Here is a 17,239-nt window from a genome sequence, read left to right as displayed (position 1 = left end):
GCGGGACCCAAGAGCAACTGAGCGTGATAAACATCAGAAAATATTGCAATGCTCAGCTGCAAGGTCTGTAGTAAAATTTACAATTTACATTCATTGAGTTACAGGCCAAAACTCATCTACCTCAATGACCGATCTTGGACAAATTTGGTACAGAGATATAGCACATTTCTCAAAAAAAGTTCTTCGCGGAAAAGGAAGTGACCTATATCATGTGATTCAGGTTGATTCAACAAATGCATGGATATAATGTTTTAAAATATGTAATGTGGGAGTTATAGGCAAAAAGACGTTTAATGCCAAGTGGTCCATATGTGTAAATCTTGGAATGTAAGGTGTATGACCATTGTATATCTGCCCTGTAAATTTAAAGTTGCTCAAATTAGGGTTAGTGGTGAATCCAAATGGGGGTCCCATAGGCCACACCCACTTTGACAAAATCAGTACACCACTTTAGGCGTGGCCTCAGATGAGCTGTTTTTGCGCATTTTTTTAATTGCTAAAAATTCTTGTAACCTTTTGTCAGGTGGGTCTGGAGATGCTACAAACCAAGTTTTGTGCAGATTGGTTGCACAGTCTAGGAGTTTGAAAAGTAAGTTTACAATAAATCGCCCAAAAAATCCAGGTGGAAATTAGCGTGGTCTATATTAGGAGATTCAAATGTGATTTTCTGCTATTCCGCCACCTAGTGGTGGAAGGGGCATCATTTCTGTGTCCAAGGTCCTTTTTAGGGTTCTGGGCCAGTCCTGAAAATTTCTCCTTCCAACCATGTAGCACATTTTAGCCACAGAAAAATAAGAAAAAGAAAAATAATCTTTGCAGTTTTTGCACTTTCTTGTGCAAACTTTGGGGTTCCCAGCCCCCTCGGGCTTGGACCGCTAATGAATTAAAGTTGATTCTAAATGGCTATGTCAATGTCGTCAGGCCAGGACTCTTATCCAGCATCTGAAATTTGTGGCAGATAGGACTACGTAAAGTCAAGTTACAACATCTTTCTGAGTCATGGCGAAACATGAAAATTGCCTGCCTCGCCACAGCAACATTGTTTCACAAAAGCCCAAAGGTTTTTCAATTTGGCCTTTTAATGTCTCAATATGCTGCTGACCCAATTTCCTCTGCAAGGAGTTTCACAAAGATCAATACTTGTAAAAGGCCTAAAATGACACGTTTTTAAGTGGCCTATGAAATAATTGTTGGAGCTATTTGCTATTTCTTTTCCATCTGGGGTCACATTAGTTGGAGGATTGTACCAAACAAATATGAATCCGATACACCCCCTAGTAGGAGTTTGAAAAAGTCTGCATAATATACATTTTTAAGTGCAAAAATGCATTTAAAGCATATACTGTAAAATAGTGGACATACAGTTGTCCTTAAATACAGGAGGGTATAAGTATACACTCCCCATGTTAAATTCCCATAGAGGCAGGCACATTTTTATTTTTAAAGGCCAGTTATTTCATGGCTCCAGGATACTATGCATACTGATGAAGTTTTCTTGGCCTTTTGTTGTGATCAAAAATGCAAACTTTATGTAGGAACAAATTTGTTCAGATAGCTACAGAAAAAATAACTTTTGCATATCTCTGCCAAATTAAATGCTATCCACGCATGAGATTCTTGTTTTCCATGACTCTTGACCAAATTTGGCAAAGATTGGCCAATAGGGGGCGCGACAAGGACAAATAGTTTATATCTCATGAAGGGCTCATCGAAATATGTAAGAAATATGCAGGGCCCCTCCTGAGGCCATGCCAATAATTATGAACAGATATGTCAAAGTGGGCGTGGCCTATTGAAACTACGTTTGGATTTTCCTTTTACACCAATTTGAAAAACTTGAAATTCCCAGGGTAGATGTACAGTGCAATAACTCACATGCACCAAACACCAACAATTATACATGTGGACAACCAGGTCGCACTATAATGACATTAGCCACATTTTGGCCTATAACTCACACATTGCACATTTAAAAACTTTACATCCAAGCGTTTCTTGAATCACCTGACATCAGAGGTGTCAAATAACAAAGTACAAATACTTTGTTACCTTAAGTAGAAATTGTAGGTATATATATATATATATATATATATATATATATATATATACTTCACTGGAGTAGTTATTTTACAGCAGACTTTTTACTTCTACTCCTAACTGTACGTACACACCGCCGCCGACTTGAGCTGCAAAGAAGCTCGGGCCACCCTGTGAAGGATGCTTAAAAAAAAGTACTGGGAAACTTTTTGACGCTTTGGCCGCTCTGAGGTGGCAGCGTTCTATGTTTGATCATGGGAGTCACTGCACGGAAAATACTCTGATACTAGAAACCTTTTAGAAATTACATATATAATGACAGAATTTGTATTGTTAATTGGTCGCAGTGTTGCCTGATAGCAGTTAGCTCGCTCGTTAGCCACTGAGCCGCAGCAGCGTGCAAGCAAAGCAAGCAGCCGCCAGACTAACCTAGTGATATGTGCAGGACTTCACTGTGAGCTGAACTGTTTAGAGATGATGTGGCCGGCAGGTAACGTTAACTGGTCCCTATACTCAGACAACGTTATATCAACGTTATACCAGCAATGGTGATTATGAGCTTTTCCTCAGAATTAATGTTTTGGTAGGAACGAAAGTTTAGATCGTATGTTTCTCCGGGATCTGCCGCTGGACCACATCATAGCTTATTACAATAAAGGTGAAAAATGTCAACTTTAGGATTGATCCTCTGGTTGCTCAAACCGCCCAAAACGGGACGCCGACAGTTTTGCTGCTCCCTGCAGGTGAGAGAAAATGGCTTCCCTTGAAAATGAATGACTTCCGGTAACTTTAGAAGCTCAAGTTGGTGTGAACGTACAGTCAAATTTTCACACAATTATCTGTACTTTATACTCCTTACGTTACTCCTATTTCATTTTGGCTTGTTTTCATTCTTGGTTGTATTTTCTTTTTTTCTTTTTTTTTTTAAACACCAAAAAAAACTCTTCAAGCTTTGATGTACATTTACATTCCAGTATAGGCTATTGATAACATGCCTCTGAAGTTTGACTTTTTGCACCATTATAATACTTGTAGGCAACTAGTCATCAAATCTTCGCTTCATAAAACACATTAATGCTCAGTAGTACGCATATATGGTTCTTTAATGTGACATGAGCATGACATAGGTTGCTCCTAGGGCTGTAACCATATGCAAAATAAAACTGAAATCGCAACACTCGAATTGCAACACCTTCCAACTCCCAGAGTTATCCTTCCCGTCCAGATCCATTGCTACCACATCTGGCCCAAATTACTATTTAGTTAACCCTTGAAGACGGCTAAAAGCGAAAGGGGGTGTAACAAATTAAGTTACGAATGGTCGCTGTTCTGACATGGGTGCCTGGGTCTGTTTCACGAAAAATCAGTAAACTGCCGTTAGCGTCCTTCGCACTTGAGTTACATGCTGACTGGGCTGGCTACTAACTGGCTGGGGGCTGACTGTGGATGTGTCCCTGGGGCTGTTGTCAGTTCTCAACCCGACTGAAGCCTTGTAGCGCCGGAAGACTGAGACAGAAGACAGGGGTGTGCTAGCTAGCTAAATTACCATTAGATTAGTCGTCTATCTATACAGTTAACGTTATTGATGAATTTGTGGGTGTAGCCCTGAGTTGTTAACCATGGTCAAAACAATCGTACAAAAAATAACTGAGTGTGTTGAACAGTGTCGTAATCTTGTGTTAACCATCAAGAATTACATTAGCTACTTGTCAACCCGCACCTTTACAATAGGCTCCAAAGCACTTTTCCTCTTCTTTCCGCCTACAGGTTGGGAGCGGAATTGTCTGTTACTGCTAACATTACCATTGTTATTTTGTCTTTTTCAAAATAGTTAATGAACCACTGAAACGATTTTTCAAACAATATTTTCATTTACAAAAGAATCTTTGTGTTGAACCGATATTGAAAACAATATCAATAAATAAGGTATCTGTTGTATAACTGTGTTGCAAAGTGGGATGTAATCAATGACAAAGAAATGCCGTGTGGCAGAAAAAAAGTTGTAGTACGCCCCCCCCCCCAAAAAAAAATCGAGGTTTGTATCAAATCGTGGGTCAAAAATCATGATACAAACCGAACCTTGGGTTTGGTGTATTGTAACTGCCCTAGTCACTCCCATTTCTGCAAACATTTTTTTTTTTTGCCAAAAATTCAAGACATACTTTTTTTGAACACCTCCTAAGCTGTGTGCAAGGTTTGTATGAAACTTGGGACATAGTATCTCCAGATGGACCTGACCAAAATGTATCAAAAGAATTTGGGTTGGTCAAAAATATGCTAATTACGAACAAACAATATAAATACAATACAATAAATATCTAACATATCTCGGCCAAACTAAATGATATCACTGCAAAAAGTTTTTTTTTGTTTTACATCACACCCTGAGGCTCATGCATTGATATTTCATGATGTCTGCCTTTCCGCTGTTGCACTTTGAGTCCTGCTTTTGCTGACTCAGCATGTCATCGGGACAACTCGTGCCAGGGACACTAGTCCTCTTAAACCCACCCTTCAATAAGCGGCTGCTGCAACTTGGTTTTAATGGCAGATGGTCCATCACCTACATTGCTTATAACTTCCCTGGCTTCCATTAACTTGGAAGCATTAGTACCAATCAGTCTGCCACCTTGAATGTGAGGAATACGGATTCCATTTAAATATGGCCACTTTGCCAATTCCTCATCTGAAATTATATTACAGAGCCATTTTCTTCAAGATCAAGACTTGAGGGAAGTCATAGACCTATTATCCAGCAGAGGGCTTTGCTCCAACCCATGATTACAAACAGCACAAACTTGACTTTGTAGTCTTTGACTGAAACACTTTTTCTTTTAGGTAACTGCAGTGTCTTCAGCTACAGTCTGATCAGCTGTCACAACAGTTGTGGCAAAGCTATTCATAAACTGTTATCCACATGGGATCAGATGCGATTCTCAATTGGCATTCAATGAAAACTGCAAAAAATGTTGTTGTTGCAACAACTCTATGTTGATAGCACTCTAACAACTTCCTTCACCATTTGTAAAAGAATTTGGGGACCACATCTTGCATGTTTGCTGAAAGATCTAGCTTTTTGAAGTAATCAAAGTCTCCCGGTGCATAGCAGCACTCACACGGAAAAAGTGAATAAGCTTGTACGCCTTTGACATCTTCAGCAATAGCTGAAGGCCATACAAGCACCTTGCAATGATTCATTTCCAAAATGCTCTTGCAGCAATTCCATTGCCCTTGCACAGCCTTTGACAGGAGGGGTCTTGTAGCTATTCTCTTATGTACTGCAGGAGGAAGTACAGTCCCTTTTTTTTTGTCTTTTCTTCCACACAATGTTAAAATGCTCTGATGAAGGCTTTGTATGAAAGCACTTTCAAACTACACATCGTTACTATGTACAGTACTTGTGACATTTGCAATGCCAGTAAAGTTGAATCTAATCTAAGATCAAGTTTTTGTGTAGCAACAGGAGCAAGGATACTTTAGTCCATATGTATATCCTCACTATCATGGGGTTGCCGTTTGGTCTTCATTTTTTTTGCATCATCAATAGGAAAATCACCATTTGTCAACCCCCTGTTAGGCTCATCAGTAGATAAGCAACCCCAACAACGTTTCCTGCATATTTTGTGCTTCATCACACATTTCACATACATTTTATGGATAAGAGAGTACAGCATTATTTGTATCTGTTAGCCATATGAATTATCTGTATCTGTACTCGGTCTGGACGGGGCCTTTCCCGGAAGTGGATAGGATTTAACCCGGAAGTGGGTCGGGTTGTCTTGAAATGGCTGGGGCTTTAGCCGGTATGTTATTTAAAGCATGCAGTTGATATGGGTTGATCAGAAATTGTAAGAGAGAGAAAAGAGAGTTTCAGACCCTCAAAAAACTGGTTAGAGCCAAGGTTTAAAAAACAAAACATCTCGGACAGGCAGAGACAAAAGTTACATTTTACCAAGCACCATGTCTGAACAAACCCTGCGTTTACCAGGAATCTACTGGTTACTAAGTACTACAAACCAAAGTACAAAAGAAACCTGAAGCTGAGAGAGAGAGAGAGAGAGAGAGAGAGAGAGAGAGAGAGAGAGAGAGAGAGAGAGAGAGAGAGAGAGAGAGAGAGAGAGAGAGAGAGAGAGAGAGAGAGAGAGAGAGAGAGAGAGAGAGAGAGAGAGAGAGAGAGAGAGAGAGAGAGAGAGAGAGAGAGAGACTCGTACTCTGCAAAAGTGCTTTATCCGTACTGAGTATCCGGCTCATCTCTAGTAGCATGAGGGATTGCTTGATTGGCAGAGTAGTTTGGATGCGTGAACAAAGTGTAGATTGCAAAACTGTTCACTCAAAATAATAAAATAATACAACAAAACGTGCATAGCTACATGCTCTAAATCTTTTTGCTAATCTCAGTCTCCAAATACTTTACACTTCAACTGTGTTAGTACTGATTGACTACTACGTCTAGAGCATCTATATCCCAAATTAACTGTAATTACAATGGTGTTTTATGTATGGTGTGTTCCAGCTGTATCCAGTGACAGGCAGGTGGATCTTATAAAGACACTGATGGAGTCGCTGCCTGAAGAAAACTATGCATCACTGCGTCACCTCATCACATTCCTGGCAAAGGTACAGCTCAAAGACTGTGTGCCTGTGCGCATGCACGCGTGTGTGTGACATTGAATAAGACAACCAACAGTAACCTGTGTGTGTGTGTGTGTGTGTTTAGGTATCAGCCAACAGTGAAGTGAATAAGATGACCAACAGTAACCTGGCTGTGGTGTTTGGTCCTAACCTGCTCTGGGGACGGGACAACGGCATGTCACTCAGTGCCATTGGGCCAATAAACAATTTCACTAGAATCCTGCTGGACCACCAGCATCTGGTCTTTACCTAAACCCTGCAGTCTCTTCCAGTCCGAAACACCCTTTTCCATTAAACCACCATACATTTTAAAAGGGTCCCGTGAACCCATTGCATTTCATTTTGTCTCCATCAGTCTTTACATTCTGATTGGCCCATTAATGGTGTCTTGTTGTTAACAGCAGTGTGGACTGCTACTATCTTCTGGCCAGCATTTCCTTTTGCATGTGACTCTAGGCATGTGGATGTCAATGGCACATACATTAGACTGCTGACAAATAACCCTCAATAAACAATGTGTAGCACAAAATTCAACATTCATTCACAATGGATCACTTTGTTTTGACTGTGCAGATCAAAGGCAGTAGTTCAACTTTAAAGTGGCAAAGTTATTCTGGAAACTCGTGTTTTTTTGTTGCTTTGCTTTTTGTCATTTTGGTAAGTCGGAGCTGCCTCAGTATCCAGTTTTGCTACATATAGTGAATCAAAATAAACCACAGAATTTGGGGACAAATTTTTTAAATCAAAAATAGGAAGTGGATCTTCACATAACAAAAAAACTACATGATACGAGGTGAAGATCCACTCCCTAAATTTGTTACAGAATTTGATTACATTGAATTCTGTGGTTTCCTCCCACTCACTCTATGTATATGTTGCAAAACAGTTTTTGACTCGCCACAATAATGTTGATAAGCATGGATGAGAATACCTGTGCAGGTTATTCCAACTTGCAGAAATAGTTATTAATTGCCCTTAAAGTCTGGCAACTCACAGAAGACATATATTTTGTAAAAGAAATGTACAGAATCGAAGAAAATGGGGATAACCTGAAATTCAGTCACTTTGGTCAAGCTCCAGAAACACTGGACCCTACATTTCCCATAAGGCAACTTATTATGTTGTAATTTTTTTGTCTAAGCCATTTACTTTGTCACATTTGACACAGCTCCCACAGAGACACAACTGTGTTATGATGTGAAAGAAAAACGGCAGATCAGTGTGCTATAATATTGCAAGGAGTGTATCTTTAAAGACATAATTGCACTCAACAACAATTGAGTAAAAAGTGTTTGTTGGTTCCAGTGTGAATGCATACACAAGCACTAACTGAAGTACAGGCAACCTACAGTTCTTTCACATTCATTCCTGACACTTCCACCTCCCCATTACACCCAACAACCCTTCAAAGATTCCTGTTCCAATTGCAGTTTTTTGTTTTGTTACCTCTACTTAAACGTGTCTCAGGTCCTACCTGAACACAATCTGGGTATCATTTTTTATGTCTATAGGAAGATAAATAACATTTGGACTTGGATTTTTCCAGTCTTTCTCTGTATACCTGTGCTGTTGTCAGTCTGTCTCTCTGCTGTTTTTTTATGTAGTGACAAAAAAATAAATAAATTGGCCTCCAGCATTCACACAAATTATCACCCTGTTCTGCATGATAAAATGTGATCAGTAACAAGTACAGATTATAAGCAGTGTAGTTACGGTACCAAATGTCTAACATTCTGATCACAAACTTAAAGAGGAGAGATAGATGTTCAGACCTGGCATTATCATAAATAAACCGCTCTGAGGCGGTTCATTTTGAAGGTTGATAGTGTGATCAGCCAATACGCAACTTAATTAATGCCAGGTCAGAACAGGGCATAAGAGAATGAAGGTGGGATTTCCCATGTCCTTGAAAGTCTCAGGATAACTTACAAATGGTAAACTTGGTACCAAATGTTGTTGACAATCTTTTAAATGCTGTAATTATAGTAACCAGTAGAAAAGGAGCTGTGTGATTCTACCAGCAGATCAGTTAGTGTTTCAAACCTAAACACAGCTGTAAATGTAGATGAAGTGAGTGCCGGTGTGGTTTCAGGCTGAGTACTCCCTGCTCTGTAATATACTCTGTAATATTATGATTGTTATTTGACTGATATTTGTAACTGTTTGTGTCTCTCTCCTCTTTGATCTTTCATAATATTATATTTTTTGGGGATTTCCACCCTTTTACCTTACCAATTTTTTTTTAATCTGAATTCCATTGTCATTATAGTAACTGTGTTTTTGACTTATCTCATTGTAGTTTATCAGCACAGTTTTTTGGACGTTATAGATTAAACAGTAGACAGAAAAACCGAACTAAGACTTACAAGCAGATACACAAACAGTTCTGCATGCCATTACAATCAGTTTGGCATGGCATGACTTTTAGATGTCTATGCTCTGTATGGGTAAAGTAACATGGACTTGGTAGTTGCAAGTTCAACCCGTTCCAGTCAATAGAAGGAAGCAACTAAATTGCTAAAGACAAAAGCTGGAAGCAGCAGCGAGCCAGTTTTAGGCTTCACAAAGCTGAGCAAGTTGACTTCAGCTGGTTTAATTCTATGTAAAAATATTGTGACCAATCACACTCGATTTATTGTTAGAATTTACCCTTGCTTATCTTACATATATAATACCTTTTGCTCCCCCTATGATCGAAACGTGTGTATGTTTAGGACTTAGTGAAGGATGTCTCACTAAGACAGTCAGAATTCAAAAAGTAGATGTCCCATTACTGTTTTTCACATTATGCAAACAAACCCATTATGGTGGACTTTATTATTCAAAATACTTTTTTTTGTAGTATCAATTATTGAGTTATTAATTTATTAAAATACCTATAACTCAATAATTATTTTAATAATTAATTATTGAGTTATAGCTATTTTCCAGCTAAGTCCAAGCTCTTTGTGAAGACTTTTTGATTTATGGTGGCCTTGTTTTTGTTTTTTTAACCAATCTAATGATACATACACCAGCTTAGTGTAATGATACATGCACCAGAATTAGTAGTTGGTGAGCAGTACATAACTTGCTTTAGTCTTTTAGCTTAATTGGATGACTCCATTTTCCTGGTTAGGGCTATCCACCATATTTACAAGAGATGCACTTCATCTTCTCTACATGCATGGAAAACACTTTTTTTTTCAATTTATTGTTCACTTATTTTCTTTCATTTATTAATCACGTGTAATTCCCAAGCCAAACAGTATTTCTGCAGTTATCACTGACTGTACTCTGATCAGTTCAAAGCTTTAATTCAAAGAACTTTTTCATTTTCTACCATCTGTCTCCAAATCAAACTCATGTAAAATTAAAAATAGTTAAGCAGCTCAGTGTACTTTTGACATACAGTTGTTAACAGGTATGATATGTTATACTGTATATGACTTTGGCTGGAAGTCAAAGGAACAAAATAGGGTTAGCTGTTTAACCTTTGTAACTATGATCAGTTGTCTCCTTCCTGTAGTTGTGCAGTTTATGTAAAAGGACCAAGCTAACTATGCTATTGAATCAGTTGTCTTTTATTTTATCAATAGCCAATCTACTAGCATATGTGTTATGTTGTAATGATACTTAATATAATGTCACGGAAGAGCACCAAAAGATCAGCTATTCAGTTTGACTTCAGTTGCTGAAAGTAAGAACAAATCTTGTTTACCTGTTGTAACTCCCAGACGTGTCAATAACATAGTAATTGAAATGCTTTTGGTGTATATGGGTGTGTAGATGTGTGTTTGTGTGTAAATGCTAACTCAGCTGGACCCAGCACATTTGAATAGACAAAATACACTATATCTGACTTTTAGGGATAAATATTATTAGTATAACTAGGGCTCCTGTCGGTTGAGATATTTGTATATGCATGAATTGTTGTCAGGTGAAAACATGGTAACTCCAATGTTGATTTTTATTTTTATTTTTATTTGACACAATAAGAACAATTATCTAAGGTTTACAGAGTTGTAGAACCATTCTCTCAAAACCCATTCAAACCTAAGATGAAACCAATGCAGTTTTTCTTAACTCATTAAAAATTGAACTCTTTTTATATATTGTTTTATAATTTGACAACATCAATATGTCTGTGCCTTATTTGTTTCTCCCAAGTGATCATGTTTTTAGCCATCAAAGTGCCAGTGTGCTCATTCTGCCAAACGATGCAAGTTCAACGCAGCTTTAGTGTTCAAAATGCCATGTGAAGGTGCCTTGAATGGAAAACACAAATGGAACAAAATAATCCTGTGCAAAGTCCTAGGCTCTAATTGTAATGGAAGATCACAGGCTTGAGAATTTTAATCTCATACAAACAGTATGAAATCCATTAACTAAAGATGATTAAAGCTTTATTAAAATTAGTTTTGTAAATATCTTTATTTTGTGATGTACAAAAAAATGTGATCTTAAATCAAATACAAAATTAGAAGGTTTAAATAAAGATTAAACTCATTTTTTTTTAAACTTCTAATCTTTTACTGAAAAAATCTTTAAAATCATATTTGTCTTTGATTTTACAATTCTCATGTTTTTAAAATTCAGCACGGCCCCAATTCTTAGTACACTTTTGTGTACTAATCTCCTGAGTCACTTCAATTTTCCCAGAATTTTTTAAATATCAAGACAACCAAATAAAATTATAATTCAATAACAATTTCAAATTATTACCATTATTGTACTAGGATCTGCTGTTGTTTCGGGTTTATAAAAGTGTTACATAATAAAATTCTTTTTCCACTTCATAGTCTGACAAGATGTCTGCAGATGTTTACTGTAAATCTTATTTGTACGAGTTCAATTTCTGTTTATTTAATTTTATAACTTTATTCTTGATTCTGCCAATCAATTACAGCCCTGTCCAATCTAAGGGTCTTTTACTGTAACTGTTGTCATAGTGATAGTGAAAAATATTTCTTTGTTGGAGGAATTATTTGGTTTCCAGGCTGATTCATTGTTACTTAGTGATCACTTTTTTTAGTCAGTACTTTTGATATGTTGTGAATCTAGTCTCAAATGGTATTATACTGTTAATATATTGTAATAGTAATGTGTGCAAACAATAAACAAATGGTAAAGGAAAGCCCAGGTTGTACTGTTGTTAATATGTTGACAAAGTTTTCACATATTTCTGTACTGACTGGAACAGTTCACACACAGGTTTTGACCAAGAACCATTCAATAGGGCAAATTCTTTAAAAAGAAATGGATTCTCATTTCTTCAAACAATAGATGCAATCTGTGCTTTTTATTGCAAGTACACAAGGGAAATGCAGTTTAGAACTGTGGTTCCCAAGTACTTCCCAAGTACATATTAGAAGTAATGACTGATCAGAGATAGCGGAATGGCCTTCACTACAAGATTGTTGGTTCGATTGTAGGCTCCTCCGGCCACATGTCAAAGGCTGCAGTCAAATAGTCAATTTGGATAGAAAGGTTCCTAGCCCCGCTTTGCCAGACCATCCACATGCTGCGGAGCGGAGGAGCTAGTCCACATAGCATTCCGGGATGGGAGAAAAAAATGTGGATTTGCCTCCAAAAAGCTCCTTTCAATGTGAGAACTGTTTAGATAGCCAATGCAATTTCACAGCCATTTCTTATCAGAACCTCACATTGACATGTTTCCACACGAGCAACATCTGATTTTGCTTCCGAACATCTTCATGTGATGTGAAAACCTTGTTTGGAGTACTTGACATAAGCTTCCATTTACATTTTTCTAAGACAGAATCATGTAGATTTTCCTCCTAAAAACATTCCCTACAATGTGAGAAACTATTTTTGACCATTGTTACGGTTGCCGTCGGCACCCTCGTGTGTGTGTGCGTGTTTGTGTAATTAAGAGTGCTACATGTGTGCAAAATTTCTACTTATAGTAATATCCGGTATATTATATTCAGTACATTTCTAGCTGTAAATCTTGCTCACAAAACTATTTATCTATATTTTATATTCATAGGACAAACCCATCTGTAAAATTCTGTTTATAATAGTATCCATTTCTATATTTATTCAGTACATATCCATGTCCTAAACTTACGGAACCATTGTATATCCTGCACTTACTGCTATTGCACTACTGGTTAGACCCAAACTGCATTTTGTTGCCTTGTACCTGCACCTGTGTAATGACAATAAAGTTGAATCTAATCTAATCTTCTAATTTGAGATGCAAAACATGCTGTGCATGCATGCTGCAGATCAGATGGTAACTGGATGTCCCGCCCAGTTCCTGGAGGAGGAAGCTGATTGGTGCCCGGCCAATCAAGGAGTCTAGGTGGATTCCAAGAGGTTGGTGGTGTCCAAGAGGTTGGTGGGAGGATGGCGGCTTCTGGAGGAAGAGAGGAAAAGTAGTTAAAAAGAAATGCAAGAATAGGGATAGAGACAAACTGTGATGTTGAAACTGTTAAGGGAGCAACTACGGTGAAAAGGAGTAAAGTTAAGTTCAAGGTATTTATCAAACTGTTGCAAGAGGGGGCTACTTTTGAAAAGTACTTTTGTAAAGGGGAGTCCAATCCTACTGATAATAAAGACACTGGTGGAGGTAAGGAGTACAAAATAAATGAGAAATGGCTCTTTACTGGTAATGTGTAGAAATGTTGAACACAAAGCAGTAGCTTAAGATAAACTAAATGGTCAGCGGGTGAGTCAGTGGATTCATTGAAAAAAGGAATAACAAATGTTAAAAGACAAGATGGAATGGAAATATATGTGACAGTCTTGTTAACTTTAAAGAGAAAGTCCCAGGAAGAGTCTTAATTGGCTGCATGAGTTATGTCAGGGTGTACGTTACTCCACCACTCAAGTGTTTTAAATGCCAAAGATATGGGCATGTGGCTGCAATATGCAAGGGCAAGCAGAGATATAGCAAATGCAGTGGTGAACACGACTTAGGAAAGTGTAAAGAGGGGGCAAAACCAAAATGTTGTAATTGTGGAGGAGAACATAGCCTATGGTGGACGTGAGAGTAACAAAAGAATAGTAGCGAATAGCGAGTTACAGTAGTTCAAGGTGTTTCCTTTGCAGAGGCAACTAAGACAGTTCCAAAAGGTGTGCTGATAAAACCATAACGACTAGGTCTAAAGTTGTAGGGGACTGTGCAGTGTAATAAGTTGAAAGAAGACATATTGATTGTGAGAAAAGGGGATTTTGTGTGTTGAATTGTTTGTCACAGATCATTAGTAGAACTGGAAGAATTAAGGTAATTGTTAAGTCTGCCAATAAGTATTTGGATGCAAAGGTAATGCCGTGGGAAAGACAATCTTGATGATGAAGCACAACAATTACAGACCTTGGGTCAGGGATGAATGATGGTTTTAATTCTCCTCCAGTGAAATGGTAGGAGTTTAATTGCAAACAGTCAATAATTTAAGACGTAACAGTTTCAAAGAAAAACATAATCTAATTTATGTACAAGAAATTTGGTTAGTGTTATTGGTCAGCTGTTTTTTCCCATTCTGTGTTGTGTTCTCTTCCCTTTTCTCCTGTTTCTGTCTGTGTTGTCTACACCTGCCTTGGATCTAGATCAAGGGGCGTGGCCATTCAAACCTACACAGCTGCAGTACTCCCCAGTATATCCAGCTGGTTTTCTCACTCCATCAGCACCAGATCGTTGCACTACTCCTGTGGTAACTAACTAAATATCAGGGGAAAAACGGCCTGAATTTTGACCCCCTTTGTAACTTCTGCTAGAAAACAGCAGACCTCTCCAAATTATTTCAGGGTGATTGTTGTAACCTGGTAAACACACAAAATAACAAACATGATCACAGGACAGTACCTTTGCATTTTAGGGGATGGGATACACAAAATATCAGGTGAAAAACAGCCGGATATTTTGAGTACCTCCTATGTAACGTAGAGGTATAGGTAGACAGGTTGTAACAGATTGGTTAAAATTTGACCACGCGACCTATGCGGAAATAAAGGCTCGGCCGGTAGGAGCTGAGGGTCTTTTCCTTCTGCTGCTGCTGCCTCGCGTGCTGGGTTCGGGTCAAGCGTTTGGTGTGTTGTGTACGGGTCTCTGGATGGTACAGCCAAGTCGAGTCCTAGTGTCACTGCTGTTTTGCCTTTGTGAGACTATTTTGCCTACCTTGGATTATTGACTCACGTGCTCTAACTTTTAAAGCGCCCGTATTGTAGTTGTTTTACGTGTTACGATTGTGTTTTATGGCTTTTATGGGGGAACGTTTGTCCGGGGCAGGGTGTTTTTGTCCTAGCGACTCACTCACTGTGTCAACACAGTCCAATCAACATTGCATTGTTTTAGCCTAGACTAAGACCCCAGGGGACAGGAGACAGAAGACCACCTTTTGTTGCATAGCAGGAAGTCCCTTTCCATATGTTAAATGCCAGACCTGACCTGTGGTTCTTTACAGTCAGAGAAAAAGAGGGGGGAAAAGTGAGGAATCAAATGGGCATCTTGTCTTCTTTTTCAGACAAATGTACATTAATCCCCATCCTGGCTGCATAATACATAGTTTATAACTTTTTAATAACTCAACAGTAGATAACTGAGACCCATGTTATGCTTTTTGTTCCATGTGCCAAGTGCAGGAGTTTAACAATTCGAAGGGCTGCAGAATCTCCGCTCTGTGTGCATGCGCGCTCCCGCGGCAAGGGGATATAAATCCTGGCGTACATTGGCACGACAACGGCATCCTCCGTTTATCAGTTGCACGATTTGGTGTTTGTTGATGATGGCTGCCACTCTGATTGGCGTTTTTGGTCTCTCCTGCTGGAGCATTCCCAGCTAACAATTTTTGGTTCCCAGAACATTCGTTTTTAGTTGCAGAAACGTTGCCTGAAGGTTAGGTTTGGTTGTATTTTGGTAAGTAAGAAGTTTCCTTAACGTTCTGGCAACGTTGGTTTTTGGTTAAATTGAACATTCTTAGAACGCTCCCCTAAACTTCAGAGAACATTCCCATTACATTCGGGTTTTTTTTACATTCCCCTGACTTTTAAAAAACTTTACATATTACTTTAAATGTCTATGCATGAATATGAATTAATTATTATACATTAGCAGGAATTAATGAACAGGCAAACTTGATGGGATTTAAAACTTTAATATACAATATAAAAAAATACTTATATATATATATATATATATATATATATATATATATATATATATGTTTTTATGTATATATATCTCAGAATCAGATCTATGGGCAATATAACACATAGTGGTGCAAATGTAGTGTGCAAGATGCATATTGGAATGTAAAGTACTGTATTTTAACAAAAGTAACACTGGACAATAGTTGCATTTAATTAGAAATGTATATCACGTAATCTGCAGGTAGTGTAGACGGTAATGTTTTCAGTATGAACATTTAACCCTTGTGTAGTCTTCCTCTCAACTATGAAACATTATTATCACTTTTTCCGATATTTTTGTCACTTTTTCAATTGTGAGTGCTTTTTAATGTTTTTTTAAAAGTTATTTGATATTTCTAGTGTTGTCATTTTCTGCGCTTGTTTCAACAACACATTTTTTGTAATAAAAAACTGAAGTTTGGTCAAATTTGACCTGAGGACAACATGAGGGTCAAAAACACAGAGACTCCTGTTGAACACCTGCAGCTCTGTGATTGTCGAACAGGGCGACGGCAACATGTCATCGACTGGTGCAGAGGGAGGTGACAGGGAGCTCCTTAAGAGCATGAGCAACTCATCCATCTTCTCAAACGCACCCTGTATGCAAATGGGTGTCTGGTGTTGACTGGTGGTGAATATTATGAATGTAACTGTTGAAATGACAGGAACAAGCATAAAACATCACAGAAAGGTCAAAAGTCATTTCCTGCATAGAGATGTGTGAATAGCAAGTAACGTTAGGAAACTAATGTAGCCAAGTTTGAAACATAAGAAAAAACTCAGAAGAGGCCAAAACACACGTTTTCTGCATGGATATGGGTGTATCAACTACTACTGCGCATGACGAGGAGGCGCAAATATGATCACATCACCCCGGTCCTGAAATCCCTCCACTGGCTGCCCATTAAACAAAGAATTCAATACAAAATCTGTCTACTTACCCACCAATGGAACTGCCCCTACCTACCTCAGTGAACTCCTCTCCCCACATACCACCTCACAAAACCTCCGCTCCTCCATCTCCACCTATCGCCTGCTCCAACCAAGGACAGAACTGTCTACGATGGGAGACAGGGCTTTCCAGGCAGTCGCCCCACGGCTCTGGAACGCCCTACCAGAGTCCCTAAGGGCCCCACAAACTGTGGAGACTTTTAAGAAGGGCCTAAAGACACTACTATTTCAAAAGGCCTTTTAAACAGTCATTGCTTTAATTTTAGTTTTACGGTGTTTTATTATTGCTTGTCACTTGTATTGTATTCTGGAAACTGTTTTTAACTCTGTATTAATTGTAGCACTTTGAGATTTCTTTTTGAAATGTAAAGGGCATTATAAATAAAATGTGTCATGCCGCTAAAAAAGTGTCTACTATTTTGTTTAAGCAGTTTAGAGTGGTTTGTTTATTTTCGTAACCATAGCAACACAGTACCAGTGCATG

General features: G+C 38.3%; 1 protein-coding gene across 2 annotated transcripts in view; it reads left to right on the top strand.

The window, feature by feature from the left end:
* arhgap1 (Rho GTPase activating protein 1) overlaps nt 1–9,191 on the top strand; it is a 37,770-nt gene extending 28,579 nt beyond the window's left edge. Inside the window, exons 13-16 of one of the 2 annotated variants that reach the window (XM_034864222.1) lie at nt 2,704–2,712; nt 6,451–6,457; nt 6,553–6,654; nt 6,755–9,191. In XM_034864222.1, the coding sequence (XP_034720113.1) occupies nt 2,704–2,712; nt 6,451–6,457; nt 6,553–6,654; nt 6,755–6,922 (286 nt within the window). In that variant the 3' untranslated portion in view covers nt 6,923–9,191. Of the gene's footprint in view, nt 1–2,703; nt 2,715–6,450; nt 6,458–6,550; nt 6,655–6,754 lie in introns of both variants that reach the window. The other variant, XM_034864223.1, reaches the window with a different exon arrangement.
* The last annotated feature ends 8,048 nt before the right edge of the window (nt 9,192–17,239 follow it).

The sequence above is a fragment of the Etheostoma cragini genome, chromosome 24 (genome assembly GCF_013103735.1).
Source record: "Etheostoma cragini isolate CJK2018 chromosome 24, CSU_Ecrag_1.0, whole genome shotgun sequence".
Classification (NCBI taxonomy): domain Eukaryota; kingdom Metazoa; phylum Chordata; class Actinopteri; order Perciformes; family Percidae; genus Etheostoma; species Etheostoma cragini.
Note: the sequence above shows the minus strand (reverse complement) of the source record. Positions and strands in the feature narration are given on the sequence as shown.